Below are 15256 nucleotides of genomic sequence, written 5' to 3'. Positions count from 1 at the left end.
GTGAGTAACACACTGCTCTACATCCAGCAGACAGCTAAGAACAGGCGGGATTAGGCGCTCAAAGTGAGTAACACACTGCTCTACATCCAGCAGACAGCTAAGAACAGGCGGGATTAGGCGCTCAGAGTGAGTAACACGCTGCTCTACATCCAGCAGACAGCTCTGGCGGAATTAGGGCTCAAAGTGAATAACACAGTCTATTACATCCAGCAGACAGCTTAGAACAGGCGGGATTAGGCGCTCGGAGTGAGTAACACGCTGCTCTACATCCAGCAGACAGCTAAGAACAGGCGGGATTAGACGCTCAAAGTGAGTAACACACTGCTCTACATCCAGCAGACAGCTAAGAACAGGCGGGATTAGGCGCTCAGAGTGAGTAACACACTGCTCTACATCCAGCAGACAGCTAAGTGGCGGAATTAGGGCTCAAAGTGAATAACACAGTCTATTACATCCAGCAGACAGCTTAGAACAGGCGGGATTAGGCGCTCGGAGTGAGTAACACGCTGCTCTACATCCAGCAGACAGCTAAGAACAGGCGGGATTAGACGCTCAAAGTGAGTAACACACTGCTCTACATCCAGCAGACAGCTAAGAACAGGCGGGATTAGGCGCTCAGAGGGAGTAACACGCTGCTCTACATCCAGCAGACAGCTAAGAACAGGCGGGATTAGGCGCTCAAAGTGAGTAACACACTGCTCTACATCCAGCAGACAGCTAAGAACAGGCGGGATTAGGCGCTCAAAGTGAGTAACACACTGCTCTACATCCAGCAGACAGCTAAGAACAGGCGGGATTAGGCGCTCAGAGTGAGTAACACGCTGCTCTACATCCAGCAGACAGCTCTGGCGGAATTAGGGCTCAAAGTGAATAACACAGTCTATTACATCCAGCAGACAGCTTAGAACAGGCGGGATTAGGCGCTCAGAGTGAGTAACACGCTGCTCTACATCCAGCAGACAGCTCTGGCGGGATTAGGCGCTCAGAGTGAGTAACACTCTGTATTACATCCAACAACTTAGATTGGGCGATCAGTGTAAGTACGAACTCTCCCTTTCAATGAACGAATGAATAACTTTGATAAACAATGAGCCGTAAGACTCGTTGTTGTAAGCTGTGAGTATCAGCTATCATGGTAAATGCTTCTCCCCACAACAAGACGAGGCAACACGCATCCCCTACAACAAACATTCAATGAGTAACTCGACTATTCCAACCTTTCCAACTTTCCACCGCCAACCATGGTCGTAGCATTGCTAGTAACTTATGTAGCTGGCTACCTTAAAGTTGGTGATATCTCTTAACCCACTCCCAATTTATCTAATCGAATGTTTACACCCTGAGTCAACCATTATAGAATTTCCATGCCAAAATAGCACAATAAGTATTCAACGAAGCGAATGGGTTTCTTTGTTTTCTTAATTTATTGCCCTTTAAAGTTGAGACATATCGACCTTATCCTATAAATGTGCTCTTATGTTACGTTCACATGCTGCAATGTGAGCCCATAATGTATCAGAAACTGTGCGTTGCCGCTGAACGTCATCAAGTCGAAACAGTTAGAGAGTCAGAGAGCCAGTTAGAGAGATACCCTAAGTTGACTCCTCATACGTCTTACAGCGTTTTGTAATTATGATTTCCGTTACAATTCATCGCAACCTTTTATCGGTGTTTATGGTAAGGTGCCTGTAGTCTGTTACCCAGCAGTTTTCCCCATGGTGCCTCTACGCACAGCAATAACGGTAAATCAATACCCTTTCAAGAACGCACAAGCTGAACATCTAGCCCCAGGTAACTTGTAAATGTGTTTTTGAAGCATCATTGTTGTTTAACGGTCACTTCTCGTCACGTGAATCTGTCAAGCAGAACACATAATCTGTAACACATGATCTGTAAACCAATCCACGGCGATTTTCTCAGAGCTGATCAGTGTTCCGGTAAATGTAACATGTCATATACAGCATCATGCTGCAGCTGTTCTCGAGCAATTTCTGTGCGTATTTATGTCAGTGATCCCACGTGTTTGTTTGTTTGTTTGTTTGTGTGTGTGTGTGTGTGTGTGTGCGTGCGTGCGTGCGTGCGCGCGCGCGTGTGTGTGTGTGTGACTTTCTTAAATTTATACAAATATAGATTATAATATGGGTGCTCGCTAGACGAGCTTAAACGAGATAAATCGTTGTTCGGCTCCTACATAAATGAAAAGTCTGACCCCTCGAAAATATTACTCATACGACTGGTCCTAACAGCAACTAACAATCAGTGGCTGCGATATTTAAAAGGCCGTAAACTAGAAATGTGTTTGACTACAATGACCTCTGTTAGAACGTTCTTTCTAATTACACGTTCGCTTGGTGGATCACACGCATCAGTCTCGTACACAAAAAGGGTCACGAAACATTGCTCCATTTTGTTAAATACACACCAATTTATTACTCAAATAGAACCAACATCGTAGGTACACGAGGACAAATAGAGTAGGCCAATATACACAGCTAGATTAATGTTATTTGAGTTTCATAAATATCAAACAAATGATGCTATAAAAGTTCTTGGTAAACTTATCATTGTAAAGACACTTGGCGGTATTTTGCAAGTTGACCATGTGTAGTGGTAATCATTAAGAACGATATGCGGTCCAATATAAAATGTGGGCATTTAAAAATACCGTTTGCTCTACCTACATGTATAATGTTAAAAACAAACCTAAACATGAGTCTCATTAACCTGTTCAGACAATGACCTACTTTTCAGCCGATCCGAAGTTTCTCGTGTGAAAGTGAAAATAGACATCACAAACAACTATGGTTACATTGAATTCCAATTCCTTGTTTCATAAGAAAGTGGTTGTTATAAATGAATTTCAATTTTAAACTTTAATAACATCGTATTTCTATATTTATGGCGAGGTGTAGGCAGCATGACATTAACTAAGACGTCACAGACTGCCCCAGTTTGATGAGGTCGTAAAATGATTCACAATGCATCTGGCTTATTGGCTACACCTGTTATGTGTGTTTTCCACTTATTCAGTGTAGTTCAATAACGCACAATGTGATTGATATAATATCAAGTCCGTACCAGACCGCCAAACTTTTCTAGCGGCAGAGCCTCGTTTTGAGATTTCCACGATTTCCAGGCTTCTGTTTGTCAGTGCTCGTTATACGACAGTGCACGCTGCACTGCATGTTTGCAAGGATTATAAGGAGCGTAGTGTTGCAATATACAAGTGCTTAGATGTATCAAATAATACTTATCCATATTTATGTATCCAGTTAAATGAATTGGTCTCAAAATTCAGGACTGTTATTGTACTAAGTTGCGCAATAGGACGGAACCCAGTCAACAGGAAACGAGACTGTTGTGGAATCAATGTTTGATTTGTATACTCCTGCCCTGCACTATTATAGAATTACTTCTGACGGGTTTAAAATCAAATCTGTAAATTCCGTAATTATATACCTTCGGAAAGGGCTAATTAATGGATTGATCCACCCCATTCCATGCACCGTACGTTGTACAAATGATAAAACAACCCTCAAATATATATTAAAGATTTAATAAGTCACATTTTATTACCTGTTCAGTGTGTGAGTATCCAAACTCCCATAAAGCATGGATTAATAATTTAGGTTTTAAGTAAATTTGGCTCAGTTTTATCACGTGAACGTCATCAAGACGTAATGTAATAATTTAATGATTATTATTAATCATCTTAGAGTGAGTGAGTGGGTGAATATTACTTAACCCTGCACCAGCAAATTTGCAGCTGTTCGAGCGGTTCGAGGAATGTCTTTTCCTTAATAGAATGTTAAACACGATAAAAGTGATGTAGAAAATCACTAAATTTCGAGTCCGATGTCACATTCTTAGAAATATTGGTGAAATGTTAACTTGTATGACAGTTAAAGTCAAGTTGTAAGACATAGTCAAGACAGCGAGTGAGTGAGTGACGAGCGAACACTGTAACCACTAGGCTAAGCCACCGCACCACGTCACGACAGAATGTGTGTACATACATATACCTATAGGCATGTGCAGGTGAGTGCCTCATTCGGCCTAATGCAGTGCTAGCCTATTACGGTACCATGCCGCGGGTCAACATCGAAATCCTACTCAGACACTGTACAATCCAAGCACACCGGACCCTTTTGTGTTCATTTAATGTCGAGCACCAGACAGAGTAGTAACGCGTCCAATCTATTAACGTCTTTCGGGGATCGAACCTTCGACCTTCATGTGTAGGGACTATTATACAGTCTACTACATTCAACTCCGACATAGTATACTCAAAGAACCCGGTTTGGTCATAGTGCGTCATCTTTATGCCATCTTTATGCCATCTTTACGTCATGGAAGTAATGAGAATAAAATGAAGCGGCTGGCGATCGATCCACCGACTTTCCGCTCAGACAGACGCGCTGTCCAATGGACCACGAAGACCAACCCTTATACGTATGTGATTGTGTAAACTGGCTTTAATCAAAGTTGACATCTTGTTGTGTGTGGGCGCCTGTTGTGTTTGACCGCTGCCATAAATAGCAAAGCTATATCAGCCAAGACAACTGTGTTGCTACAGCAGATATGGTGTTTTTGTATATTCTTAGCATGTCTAGTACTGTAAATAGTACGGTGATTCTTGGTACAGGGGTGTTCTAGTTATCGTGTACTAATTATATTTGTCGTGTACTTCTTTACTGTTTTTTTATTATAGTATTTTTTATTGTTCATGCATTATTGTGCTCACATTTTTATGAATGTGGTGAACGTGACAAATTGTGCAACTGCCTGCTATGGTCAACACAGTCCCCCCTGGCATCCTATGTCTGTCATGACACGATGTGTAGTGTATGTGATGCAAAGATGCATCGATACCAGGTTGCTTCTTGGTCGTATGTCTTCAAAATTGTACCCGTGAAGGTCCGGATTAGAATGAACCTTCAGTAACCCATGCCTGTCGTAAGAGGCGACTAACAGGATCGGGTGGTCAGGATCGCTGGCCTGGTTGACACATGTCATCGGTTCCAGATTGCGCAGATCGATGCTCATGCTGTAGATCACTGGATTGTCTGGCTCAGACTCGATTATTTACAGACCGCCGGCATATAGCTGGAAAATTGCTGAGTGAGGCGTAAAACTAAACTCACTCACTCACTACAAAAGTGACTTCATGCTAATATGCCACCATCATCACCGTAGTTCGGAAACGCTCGACATGAAGACATAGCGTGATCAAGGCTGATCTGATATTACACCATGTGCCCTGCGGGATCATGACTTTCGTGATGGGATCTAGTCTTTTTAAAGCCAGAATGGTCACGTTTTCTGTGGTAGAGAATTGTTATTGTAATTGTCTTTGGTCACGCATTTTCGTTAATGTGATCTAAGCCGATTTAATGGATGAATCGTGTGAGTTCCTGCTTGTACACCGTATGATACAAACCTGATACAAACGCTCGCATGGAAAGTTAATATGTAATAACGCAGAAAGCACCAATGACTATATAATGTGAAACCCCGAAAAACTGTTGGTAGATCGCCTCTTGTGATCAACTACACGAGAACGTTCGGCATGGACTGATCTCATATTTAACAACTGAGTAATATATTGAAGAACTCTGAAGAAACGACGAGTCCATAGTATATAATATATGAAATTATTCCAGTTGTTCAAAGTATATGTGATTTACTGGCATGTGAATGACATAACAAGAACTGTCTATCACTTTCTTTGGAAGGGTAATAAATGTTATTTAAAATAGTGTCTGAAGGACTGATTTTTAAGATATTCAAGGCAAGTAATTCTATTCAACAGGGAACTTTCTTATTTATTGTCTTAGTTTCTATTTTCGATAGCGCTCGGCTATAACTTTACTTTCGATGGAACTAGTTAATGAATATTTGGGAATGGTTGTTATATGTGTTTGTCTGCATTAAGAATAAATTCTGACACATCAGGGGCGGTGGGGTAGCCTAGTGGTTAAAGCGTTGGCTCGTCACGCCGAAGATTCGGGTTCGAATCCCCACATGGGTACAATGTGTGAAGCCAATGTCTGGTGTCCCCCGCCGTGATGTTGCTGGAATATTGCTAAAGCGGCGTAAAACCAAACTCAGTCAGTCAGTCTGACCCATCAATATAGATGCGGATACAAGACTATTGGATAAAGTGTTATAATAAACGTTAATTTGTATCGCTATCGAGATGGTTGTTCTAAAATTGAAGCCCAAATATTTACTGATAAACTGAGAAGCTACAGCGTGCCATATTAGCATTTAAGACCTGCAGACATGTTAACAACACGAGTCGCAGGCATTCAGACTGTCTATGTACATGAAAAACTAGAGCGGTGGGGAATGCAAGAGTGGGTTATACAATACATTGATCAATATCCGAGACGCCATATCGGGAGGGAGAAATCAACATCCTGCTTGCTTTAGTGCGCCCACATGGGGAATGAAACCAGGATCTTTGGTCTGACGAAAGGGCGCTTTAACCACTAGACCACCATTAGTCGGCATCAGGTGCTGTCCTTTATGACATTGTGTTTCAGGGGAATTGGTTAGGTTGTATGTTTTGTCTGGGGATGAATATTCATATCAGTTTTTAAGGTTGGACGAAAATCCACATCCAAACCTCTTTGAGGGGCATCACAAATGTTTGTTCATTGTATTTTAATGGCCTCTTATGTACTTATTTTAAACAAAACAAATATTATATTTGTGTTTTGTTTAGTATTTGAGGTGAATCCCATGGCTGGCCACTGTTTATCTAACTCATAAGCGCATTACATACATCTTCGTGCCATCTGCATCTTGTCCTGAGACCGGCTAATGTGATGTTAGCCACACTGTTCTCACGTCACATCGCTTTACTAATTGTGCCATTGAGTTGTTTTTGTAACGATGGCATGTGTTACAGACTGTGGGTCATGCCAAGCCTGAAGACTTTCATCTGATTGGACATAGTTTGGGCGCCCATACAGCTGGTTATGCAGGGGAAAGAATTCAGTACATTGGAAGAATCACGGGTAACATTTAAAATGAAAAACGAGGAAACATTTGAACCACTTTATCAACAATACCATTATAACAAAATAAAGTAATAATGGATAGGTCATGCAAACTAACACCTTTCTGGAAACCAGAATAAATAAATGTAAATATTCCAGCAACGATGAATAAATTAATGGATACATTAACATGTGAATGATTATGCCCTTAACTTTCCTCACATGAATTTTTGACCCAATGCCCAATAGAAACAATTACTTCACATGGTGTCATCAAAGTAAACGACACATTGATACCAGAATAACTAGTGGTAAAGGAGGTTTGCTAAAACGTGAGCACTAATTTCCAATAGCTTTATGAATGACTCTTTTCGCCCAGGCCTCGACCCAGCAGAACCCTACTTCCAGGACACTGATGTTACAGTGAGGCTCGACCCGACCGACGCCCTGTTTGTGGACATCATACACACCAATGGAGAATCAATTCTTAAACTGGGCATGTGTTACTGCAATGATAACCAACCGTGTTTGGTGGTGTAATTTTCACTGTTGATAGTGTTTCTGATATAATACCACGTTTTCTTGTGATGGTATGATCGGAGCAACCACGTAGATGTGGTATACTTTTTAAAATATCGTATCTCTCTCAGGTCTCGGGATGAAACAACCGTGCGGTCACGTGGACTATTACCCTAATGGCGGACTAACACAGCCCGGATGTGACACGAAGAACGCAGTGGCAGATGTAAAGATCGAGGGACTTCCAGGCGGTGAGATTACGTACATTGATGTATTGCCTCACAATTGTATGTGTCACAAAGACATAATGCCACTTCAAAGTGATAATTTCGCATGTCAGAAACATATTTCTAATAGATCTAGACACAGCAACTGGATGGCATCGTGTTTTGAAACATATTTAAGCACAGAAGTGAGGAAGTGTGTAGTGTTATTTTCCAGATCGGATGAACAGGGACCGACTTTCTAACCAAAAGGGACCAATACATCTGACACAGTATATCAAACCTTTGCTAAAAGCTGAATCCATTGTATGATTCCGACTAGATCATAAGCATTTGTTTATGAATCACATTCAAATTGCGATGGTAGCAGGTGTTCGCGTAAAAGAAAGTATATTCTGTCCCAAGTGTCGGAAACACATGGAGAGATCTAGTCAGGTGTTCACCTCAACACACTTGCAAGCATGACAACAATGGGAGATAACTCTTAGCCACTGACCGGTCAAATTTGGAAGTGTCAGTCACACAAAACTTACATATCTACATCTTACTTTCTGAATCAATTTATATTTCAGAATATCCAATAGTCAGTATTTTCTTTTATCATATCTATTTCAATTAAAGCTTTAATCTATATTTGATTATTCTCGAAATGCCCTAGAAAATAATTGCTACTTAAATGCCCCAGAATAAAGTTGTATTTTCAAACTGACAAACCTATCGATGTCTGTGGTTGAAGTTAATGGTGACACAAGATTATCCCTGAGAGACTGCTGACTGTTGTTACGCATAGAAAATCGCGTCCTTCTGAAAAGACTTAGTGATGTTCAAACCGTTAACATGAAGATCTTTGAGATGAGAGGTTTACAAAAAGAGAAACATGTTCCATGTGATATATAGATCTAGAGAGGAGCCTTTTACGACGTGGTCATAATTTCTAACATATTTCCTGACAAATTGGCAGTCATGATGTGCCATGAATATTCTGTAGTTAAAATGACATAAACAGTATGACTTTTGAACAGTAGAAAGGTCACACGTCAATCTGAAAGAAGTTGAAATAATCTGTGATACCTCAACATTGATCTAAGTGACGTGTAGTGATCTCAAGGAGGGAGACGGTATGTAGATGTAAGTCAGCTTAAGCGAAGTGATATATTTCGGAAACAATCGCGACTGCATGCGACCTCTTGGGAGCCCTCACTTTGACGAATTGTCAAATGTGTTGTGACATTGCCGGAAGGAAGTGACATTCTTAAGGGTTCGGTACGTATAATTTGACATCTGTTCAACTTCAAAAACTCGCAGTGGCGACTCTTTTTGTACTTAAGTCATATGTCAAAAGTCGTAATGGAAATAGGTATTCGCTCCTCAGGAATGAAACTGAAGAGCACACCTCTGATAAGAATGATTAACTGAAACGTCAGTATTTGATAAAGAAACAGGACATCACGCATATTGAACTGCATTCGGTCATTTGAAACATCTGCTGCATTGGAAATATGGTTGGGGTACCATATATATTCCGAAATAAACACAAGGGAAAACTGTAAGCTATTTGGCAGTCTGGTGTATTCTTGAACAATTATTGTATTACATTGTTTCCTTTAAGATTCAGTACGATGTAGTAAAGTTAATTTTCAACAATAATTCGTTGCCGGCAAAATATTACTTATCTATCTAATGTAGTACCGCGTGTGTGTTACCTTATTTAGATGCTTTTCAAGTGTAATTTTCCAGAGAAGCGTAGAATATTTCAACATAGTATGCAAGGTTATATAGACTAGTGTATAAAAGGACAAACATGCCTAGACTGAAAGCTTGACCACTGTTGCAGCAAGCTTACTTGTGAGTGTTATTAATACTCAGTATAAAGTTATTACTTATATTAATATGTATACATATATGCTATATATTGCCACTGACTGGTCTAATGGCAATGCGCTTACTTTGCAGTAATTATTACATATATCTAAGCCGTGTTATTTCACAGTTGTATTCCGTTGGTTCAACCTATTGTTACAATTTGGGAAATGGCACGGAGCACTTTAACATTCATGGATTTAAGGGATAAAGTTGATTCAATCAAATAGAAAATTATTGAAAACCTATCCTTGTGACCTCACAATTTCTTATAATGTTAATCCAACTGTGTTTCATGTGTTAACAGGCGTCCACCAGTTCTTTGCTTGCAGCCACATACGCTCACATGCGCTCTTCATAGAATCCATCAATAGCAAATGTCCTTTCGAAGCTTACAAGTGTAACAGTTACGACGATTTCAGTGTAAGTTATGAAGTAAAACCTGCTATTCAGTGTCAAACTAGAATTGATATAATTGACTTTAGTTATATCTCTTCGTAATAGCTTATCTTTTCTGTGTAAATATGAAGAGCGGAAAATGTTAAAGCCGTCGTGAAAAGAACATAAAAGCCTCAGCTAGGTGTGTGTTACGTTTCTCGAAGGGAGCCATGGCAAGGTCGGATAAATGCTGACATAGCAATAGCACTGAACAACATGTACAGCAAGTGACGTGCTGTTTTCTTCTGGATCAATTGGTGGGCTGTGTTTCACGGTCGAATGTAAGCTGTAAGTGCAAGTAGTTAGTGTCTTTGTGAAACACACGGATAACATCTGAGGTTATGGAGCGCAATAACCAGAAATGCCTCAAATGTTTTTAGGCTGGCAAATGTATTCCATGCAGCGGCGGCGGATGTGGCTACATGGGTTACCATGGTGACCGTGTCAAACCAAACAACGGGCAAACGTTAGTGAAGTATTTCTTGAAGACTGGTCTGCACGCGCCCTATTGTCGTAAGTAATGTCGTTTATCCACAAGCAGACAATTTATTATAATCTGTTTCACGAACGGATCATTTAATAATAATCGTACTTGAGAATGTCAGGTAAAGTATGACACAGTGATGTAGGTGACCCTATAGTTACAGAAATCAGATGAGTGTGCAATAACATGTCTTAGCAACTTCAGTTTTTCTGACCGATTGCTATATTGAATAAGCAAACAATTCATTCATTCCAAAATGTCAGGTCTAACCAACACTCTCAGTTTAAACATATGGCAAACATGTTTCTGAAAACACAACACACTTATGTGGGTGTTAAAAACATATGCTTGAACCCAGACACAGTGTAACAACAGTTACACACAAGAGGTGACATTTAAAGATGAAAATCAGTTTATGCTTTTTAATAATAACGGTACCTTAGAAAATTCCATCATAACATATTTACAATCCATGCAGCAATAGCCAAGGTCTTGATTGGTATACCTCAGCATCCGTCATGCTTAACATCATGCTTTTAATAATAACGTTTTGCGATTATGTTTTACATGAACTTGAGGGCTTTCACGTGTTGAGACAATTAGCTGCACATATTATACTTCTTCGGTCTGCTCCATCCACCCGGTTATGTGAAATATACTGTCATCCTTTAACCTTGGTCCTAACCTTACCTTGTCATGCCAAAACATCTGCGTACAGAGTCATGGAAGGAAAGGTTGAGTTGGTTTTGCTTAAAGAAATTCAAACTAAAATTAAAATATATGTTTTACCTGAAACTAGCAATATGTTCACTGGATATGATAATGGAAATAATGCATTGTAAGAAATGGTGTTTGGCTCTTTCGGAGAGTATATTGTGCATTATCATGTAAGTAACTGCATGTGTGTGTGTGTGTGTGTGTGTGTGTGTGTGTGTGTGTGTATGTACGTGTGTACATATACATGTATACGTATTTCGCAGGGTTCCACTACCAGATACAGATTACATTTGGTGCGCCACAGGGGTCCCGTGAAGAGAGGGGCGATTTATACGCAACACTTACCGGCAGCACTTACCGGAAATTCAGCACAGACGGCATTAAACTGTTTTGGGAAATTCACCTTCAGTTGTTAGCGATCTATAGCCCATTTTTATACATAGTTAAAATGTAGAAATTACTATTATAATATCCTGTTTTGTTTTGAATTTTATAATTTCACTTCAATTGTTGTTATAACTGCTATGGTACAGTTTTCTCTAGGTGTACTTTCACCTAGGCATGTGGACACGACACAGCTTAGAATCTACTTAGTATCGATTGTGTCACGTTACATTATGTAATTTCTTGAAAGTTAAATGTCAGTTTAGTAAACGTACGTAATTATATCAGTGACAAAACAATTTCCATGATTATAAGACATGCGTTTATGAACACGAGTAAACTAATATCAAATAGTGATCATATAACCCACAGGTGGGACCACGTAATGTTCGATATTTGATTACATGTTTATCTACAACATCTTTCCAAATGCAAGCCGTCCACGTTCCATAAATCCTGTTATCACTATATACGTAAAAAGAATTGAAGGATGCGTAAAAAGATTGAAACGTACATTTCTTCTTACCAAAGCAGGTACTTATATGCACTTCTTTACAGAAAATATACTCTATCTCTTTTCAAAAAGCTTCTCTCTGGATATTTCAGCCATATCGATTTGACACCCGGCAAATCCTACACTTTTGTTGTGACAACTCCACAAGAGATCGGCCAGATGACCAAATTTAACTTCCGGTGGGAGGAGAATGCGCACTGGTACAAACCTGTAGACTGGAACCCGCTTAATTTCCGCCACCCTACTCTCTTTATATCGAAGGTGAAGGTCGTAGAAGGGGAGAACACACAACAGTAAGTAGTATAACCATGAAGTACTGTTTACAAGTTCGACCCTCTACTCACTCGATCTGTCTACCAAACTGTCCCCCATCATCCACCAAGCTTCCATCGATACAGTAATGTATTCATCGATCACCTCTCCACATCTGTCTATTACCCATCCATCTATCAATCGTCCATCTATCCCTCTGTAAGGAAACACAGATATAATATGTTATGATGATTATAGTTTATGATTTTCATGGTATCTAATTATGAAGATATATAATGATTGGGTGAGCCAGATTTCACAACACGCAGAAAGAAGCTTGGATTCAAGGCATGATGTGCACAAGGTGACTGGAAACCTCTTGGAAATATCGTAACTGAATCGTTGCACGTCATTATCAGTGATCACAACATTTGCCCACTGACTGCCTTTATTTCCCCTAAGCCTTAAGACGTCGTATGACGACCGTACAATCAGGCAGATATACTATCCAAAAAAAAAGAAACGCATAGACGTTTTGTATTTTTTAAAATCTATTAATTACCTATTGTGTTCAAACAATCGTCAAAATATGTAACAAAAGTGTTCATAACATGATTTTACACAATTGAACAAGTAAAGAATCGACTTTACCTGAAAGTGTTGATTTTGATGAGAATTCTTACAATGATTAAATAGGCATCGCCTCAACGAAACAGAAATCCCCTTCCAGTTGAAATTGTACAGCAAAGAGCATGCATTGTCTGGCTATGAAAATCCAGATTACTTTCGGAAATCGGCATTCGTTTTGAAGGAGTTTCAAGGTCAAATCACTACGCCACGTCTTGACGCTGCGACACGTAACATCGCAACTAAAAGAATGCACGCTGGAAATTACCAATCTTCTGATGACAGGCGTCTGAATGTTAGTCTGAGCACGATATCACGGCTTGCAGCTCGTTACAACCAAACAGGTATAACAAATGACCGTCCCCGTACAGGCAGACCTCGAGTCACCAGTGCAGCCGAAGATCGGTACATCCGGGTACTACATTTGCGTGATCGTACTGCCACGGGTGGGAAATCAGCAGCAAGGGTGCCTGGACTTCGGAGGATACCCCGTCAAACTGTACGGAACAGGTTGAGAAAGATTGGACTGAGAGCCAGGAGACCCGACGTCTGGACCTTGCTACGTCGTCACCATTGCGCTCATCGTCACCGTTATCTGAAATCATCCACTTGGTTGTATAGACATTTCCTTCTTCTAAACTGATGTAAAAATTCAAGTACTAAAGTCTATTTGTGGACGAGTTATACATGTTTGAAATTACAACATTTTCGCAACAGATTTCTGGCCTGTGCGTTTCTTTTTGGGGGGAATAGTATATATGGTATGCAGAGCTGATACCAGATCAGCTACCAAACGACCAGGTGATCGACAGCGTTCCACCACAAAGCCGAAAAACAGATTTCTCCAGATTGCACCATAACGTCATCACTTCATAATTGCCCCCGCACACAGAAATAACCTGTGAAATGCCGATGGCGTTGACGTTTCTACTTATGCAGCGCGCAGCCGCCTCCGTGAGACTAGTGATCACAGAGAGCCTGCAATGGCATCCCACCGGCCCGACATAGCAAGTAGGCACGTTTGGATTGGGATGATGATCACGTCAATGGGAGAAAACAAAGAATGGGCTCCAGTTCTTTTCACTGACAACGATTTCCATGTCCTGCGTGACACAATGACAGCAGCTACACGGATAACATCGCGGACGTTTACATGATGTTGTACGGCAGTCCAGTCGGACAGGACTTCATGGACGATAACACACGGTCTCATTGTGCCAGAAACGTTGATGCCTACTAAGAGCAGGACACGATGATCCGCAGCGCATGCAGTCCGGCCAGCGGACCTCAACCCCCTTGGAACGAGTTGTAGATCGGCCTCTCATAACGTCCTCTCCTTCTTGTAACTCTACAGGAACTCGACAATGCTCTCACTGAACAGTGAAACAGTCTTCACATAGTGAGCATGAGACGACGGTCCAAGGATATGATCGCATCACATGGATCACCTGTATTGACAATGCATTTATTTTAGACAATGAATATTTGTGATACTGTGGTCAAATACTCTCAGTTTGACGAGTAATCTTATTGTTGGGTTGCAGGCATTGCTTGGTACATGACATGTTCATTTAACATGAATTCACGTAATGATTTAGCTATTTCGACGGATTTTTCGTATTTTGTTTCAAACTTTTAAAATTAATTTACATGTTCAAGGTCACATACGGTCTTATTTTGATTTAAAGTCTTTATCATTTGACAAACACAATCATAGAGATAGAATTGTACTCCTGCTATTCGAGATGGTTCTTGTTCATTGATATTCTCATCAGTATTCTATATTATATATTCATGGTGGAGATATGCCACTTGGCCATGTACACTTAGTCCTTAATGTAACAACTTCTGCCGACCACCATGAATAAAACAAAGGCATCTGTTTGATCCTGTGGTTGTAGTGTTAAATTGACATGATCCCTCATGGTGAGACAGCTCATTGCCTCTCCCTGCACTGTTATTTCTGTAATGCACATGACAGGGTCCTAAAGTGCATCATGTTATTTCATCGTTGCAGATTCCAGTTTTGTGGGTCTAACGTTGCAGTGGAGAACAAGAGTTCCAAACAGCTGTCAGCTTCAAGCACCTGCTGATGAGTTAGTGACCAGGGGCTGCATGATAGATTACCAATTACCTAAATATAATTAGTTATTTAATATGTACATGATATGATTTGTTTGATGGCCGATGTTTCTATCCAATAAAGACACTTTCAGTTCGTATACTTCAA

At 40.4% G+C, this 15256-nt stretch overlaps 1 protein-coding gene across 1 annotated transcript in view; it reads left to right on the top strand.

Moving 5' to 3' along the window:
• LOC124260548 (pancreatic triacylglycerol lipase-like) overlaps window positions 1–15256 on the top strand; it is a 22608-nt gene extending 7352 nt beyond the window's left edge. The window contains exons 4-11 of the mRNA XM_046694874.1: window positions 6917–7025; window positions 7387–7503; window positions 7658–7777; window positions 9918–10033; window positions 10429–10561; window positions 11513–11626; window positions 12239–12440; window positions 15044–15256. Of these exons, the coding sequence (XP_046550830.1) occupies window positions 6917–7025; window positions 7387–7503; window positions 7658–7777; window positions 9918–10033; window positions 10429–10561; window positions 11513–11626; window positions 12239–12440; window positions 15044–15119 (987 nt within the window). The 3' untranslated portion in view covers window positions 15120–15256. The remainder of the gene's footprint in view (window positions 1–6916; window positions 7026–7386; window positions 7504–7657; window positions 7778–9917; window positions 10034–10428; window positions 10562–11512; window positions 11627–12238; window positions 12441–15043) is intronic.

The sequence above is a fragment of the Haliotis rubra genome, unplaced genomic scaffold, assembly GCF_003918875.1.
Source record: "Haliotis rubra isolate DU_JTF1 unplaced genomic scaffold, ASM391887v1 Scf769, whole genome shotgun sequence".
Classification (NCBI taxonomy): domain Eukaryota; kingdom Metazoa; phylum Mollusca; class Gastropoda; order Lepetellida; family Haliotidae; genus Haliotis; species Haliotis rubra.
Note: the sequence above shows the minus strand (reverse complement) of the source record. Positions and strands in the feature narration are given on the sequence as shown.